General features: G+C 26.1%; 4 protein-coding genes across 4 annotated transcripts; 1 reads left to right on the plus strand and 3 right to left on the minus strand.

Moving 5' to 3' along the window:
* Nucleotides 1-257: 257 nt before the first annotated feature.
* Nucleotides 258-1,187, minus strand: ENU1_102260 (hypothetical protein; the record flags this gene model as incomplete). The annotated part of the gene is made up of 1 exon (XM_008859346.1): nucleotides 258-1,187. The coding sequence occupies one exon, from the start codon at nucleotides 1,185-1,187 to the stop codon at nucleotides 258-260; it is 930 nt and encodes a 309-aa protein (XP_008857568.1).
* Nucleotides 1,188-1,558: 371 nt separating this feature from the next.
* ENU1_102270 (ubiquitin-conjugating enzyme family protein) lies at nucleotides 1,559-2,283 on the plus strand (the record flags this gene model as incomplete). Its single annotated transcript, XM_008859347.1, has 2 exons — nucleotides 1,559-1,802; nucleotides 2,030-2,283. The coding sequence occupies 2 exons, from the start codon at nucleotides 1,559-1,561 to the stop codon at nucleotides 2,281-2,283; spliced, it is 498 nt and encodes a 165-aa protein (XP_008857569.1).
* Nucleotides 2,284-2,400: 117 nt separating this feature from the next.
* On the minus strand, nucleotides 2,401-2,589 carry ENU1_102280 (ribosomal protein s30, putative; the record flags this gene model as incomplete). The annotated part of the gene is made up of 1 exon (XM_008859348.1): nucleotides 2,401-2,589. One exon carries the CDS (start codon nucleotides 2,587-2,589, stop codon nucleotides 2,401-2,403), a length of 189 nt encoding a protein of 62 aa, XP_008857570.1.
* A 111-nt stretch (nucleotides 2,590-2,700) lies between these two features.
* ENU1_102290 (serine/threonine-protein phosphatase, putative) lies at nucleotides 2,701-3,087 on the minus strand (the record flags this gene model as incomplete). Its single annotated transcript, XM_008859349.1, has 1 exon — nucleotides 2,701-3,087. The coding sequence occupies one exon, from the start codon at nucleotides 3,085-3,087 to the stop codon at nucleotides 2,701-2,703; it is 387 nt and encodes a 128-aa protein (XP_008857571.1).
* Nucleotides 3,088-3,288: the final 201 nt, after the last annotated feature.

The following is a 3,288-nucleotide window of genomic DNA, read 5'->3' on the forward strand; positions in this document are numbered from 1 at the left end:
AAAAAAAAACATCAATAATAATAAAATATCTTTCAATTAGTATTAAAAGCAATTTTATCATTCTAAATCAAGTATTTTTAATAGAAACAAAGAAAAAGAAAATATTCCAAATAAATTGAAAATAGTCTAATAGTCTGTTTTCTCTTTCAATTAACTTTTGTCTATTTACAATACAAATAACAATAAATTCTTTCATCTTTTTCATTTATTTATTCATAAAACTCTTCAACCAAATAAGTACTTAATTAAATAGTATTTTAATCAATAATAAACTCCTCTTTCTGTGTGAAAATAGTAGGAACACCAACTTTAGTATCTTTTCTTGTTTGAAACAATTTCATGTTGTAATAAAATGCTTCTTTTGATTTTTCTTTATTTTCTGCCCAAGACCAACGTAAAGGTTCTTTTTCTTTTGTTTGATGTAATTCAATTCCCATTTCTATCATAATTGGACTACTATAACGAGCTATAAGAGTTGTTGCATCTTTTGCTTTTTCATCTCTAAACACTGGAGTAATAAGAACTGTATTGGATGGATAGAGTAATGTATGGAAATTATAATGAAGACCTACTAAAAACTCTGGAAGAAACTTATAAATTCCTTTTTCCTTTGCATAGTCACGACAAATCAAATTTCCTGAATAATCAACAATTCCATCATAAAAGAATGAAAGATATAATTGTGTTACTTCTTGAGTTAAATAAGAAAAGCCATGGTCATGAATATATTTTAATGTTTTCAGAAATACATTCTCTTGAAAATGTTCTTTAGAAGAATGTAAATTTTCATCAGCAATTAATAACGGTTTCTTTTCTTGTTGAAAAGATTGTTTTAATTTCTGTACAAATGATTTTGCTTGAAGAGGATGTTTAATAAAAAATCCATCAATTGGGGTTTGTAAGAGAGAATGTGTGATTAATGTATTTTTATTAATTGAAAGGAAAAGAGAGATATTGAGATTGTGTAATTGAGAAGTTATTAAGTCAATATGAGAACAAGAAGGAAAGTCAGATAAAACAACACTAGTAATATTTAATTGTTTTAAATAATCTAATCTTCTTGATATTCCAGAAATTGTCCCTCCTTTTCGTTTTGATTTAGTCTTTTCTATACTCTTATAATCATGACTAAAAGAATCAACATCTATCTTATAAAACACTCCCCATTCAAATGTTTTTGCTATCATCAACAAAATGAAATTTTTACTAGAATTTTTTAAATTTTTCAAAAATTGAATCTTTTTCTTTTATCTTTTGAAATGAACTTCTAATATATGAAAAGATCTTTTTATTAATAAAACATCAAAAAGATGATGAATATAAAAAGAGAAGAAAGTCTTGAAGTATTTCAAAATTTTATTTTTTTTTTTTAACTATTAATAATATTCAGTTATAGTTCTCATTAATTTCCTATTTTTTTTTTAAAAGGAAAATCACAACCCTTCAATAGAAAAGACCAAAAGATCGGGAATTTATCCTAGGAAATAAACAATTCTTCCCAAAAAGAAGATAAAGATTTTTCTTCAATAAAGAAACTTCAAAAAACAGTCATCACTAGATGAGTGAAGCTAATGCCCGAAAAAGATTGTTAATAGATCTTAAAAAGTTATCACAGAGTCCCCCTGAAGGAATTAGTGCTTGTCCTGATGAAGATGATATTATGAAATGGACGTGTGTTATATTTGGTCCAGATGACACAATTTGGGAAAGTGGTATTTTTCAACTTTCAATGACATTTACTGAAGAATATCCTATTAAACCTCCAAAAGTTGTCTTTATATCAAAAATGTTCCATCCAAATGGTTTGTTTTATATATCTTTTTGTTGTTGATTTCTATTCAATCAGAAATAAATACACACGTCAGCAAATACCTCATTTAATAAACAAATAGTCCTTTAAGACTAACACTTATTCCTTCCTAATCAATATATAAAGAAAAGACACAATAATAAATGTGGTAATTTTATGATTGAAAGAATAAAACTAGTTAATAAAAGAAAAGTAAATTAAAATATTCTCACATTTTAGTGTATCCTAATGGAAATATTTGTTTGGATATTCTATCATCTCAATGGTCACCAACATATGATGTCATTGCTATTTTATCATCAATTCAATTACTTCTTAATGAACCAAATCCTAGTTCACCAGCAAATGGTGAAGCTGCTGAATTATTTGTTAGAAATAAAAGAGAATATAACAGAAGAGTAAGAGAAATAGTTGATGAGTCTTTAAAAGCTGTAGAAGATGAAGATGATAATGAAGAAGAAGAAGCAGAATAAAAAATATTTAATAATAATATTATAATGTTGTTATTTAATTCTATGATTATTATTTTTTTTTTTAATTTAACTTATTCTCTTCATTCTAAAACAAAAATAAAATACAAATTGTTTAAATTAAGATTGAGCATTAAACTTATACTTTTTTGTTTCTCCATTTAATAATTCTTGTCGTTTATTATACTTTTCTCTTAAATTCGCTCTTCCACTTGGATGTTTCTTTCTACCTGTTTGTTCTTGTTCAACTTTTTTAGTTTGATTTCTAACTTTACCTGCACGTGTTAATCCTCCGTGTACTTTTCCCATTAAATTTTTTAAAGTTTCTTTTATTTTTCTTTATTTTAAAGTTATATTTAATAATAAAAAAAACTAATAAATTTAATAAAAGAATAAGGTTGAGATTCTATCTTGTTAGTTTTAAAGATATGCTTCGGGTAATGGAATATTTGGTACAGCAGCTCTATTTGGATCAGAAGAGGCACTAAAAGTTAAGAATTGTTTATTCTCTCCTTTAATAACAAAGATAGCAGCATCATTTGTACAACGATAACAATAATTTGGTGCAGACCAAACAGTAACTAATTTTTTATCAAAACACCATTTATATCCTTCATTAACTAATTGGTGAGCTCTACAAATTAAATCTATATTATTTGCATGATTAAATTTCACAACATTACTTTCTCCAAAAACATGACCAGCTCCACGAGGACTTGATTTCCAATCATTTGTAGCTGGATCAGGGTCAGACCATAACAAATCACACATTGCTCCTTCGTGAGGTATTTCTTGTCTCCTTTCCATTTTAGTAATATCGTCAAGACTATTGACAAAAGGTGAAATACCTCCGTGAATACAAAATATTTTTTGGTCAATAATAGCTGCTAATCCTAAATAATCAAATGCTTCAGTACAATATTTCCATACATTAAATGATTTATATTTTCTGATTGATTCATCATAAAATCCATATACTTGAGTAATTTGTCTACTTTCATGATTTCC

Source organism: Entamoeba nuttalli (genome assembly GCF_000257125.1).
Source record: "Entamoeba nuttalli P19 unplaced genomic scaffold asmbl_4389, whole genome shotgun sequence".
Classification (NCBI taxonomy): Eukaryota; Evosea; order Mastigamoebida; family Endamoebidae; genus Entamoeba; species Entamoeba nuttalli.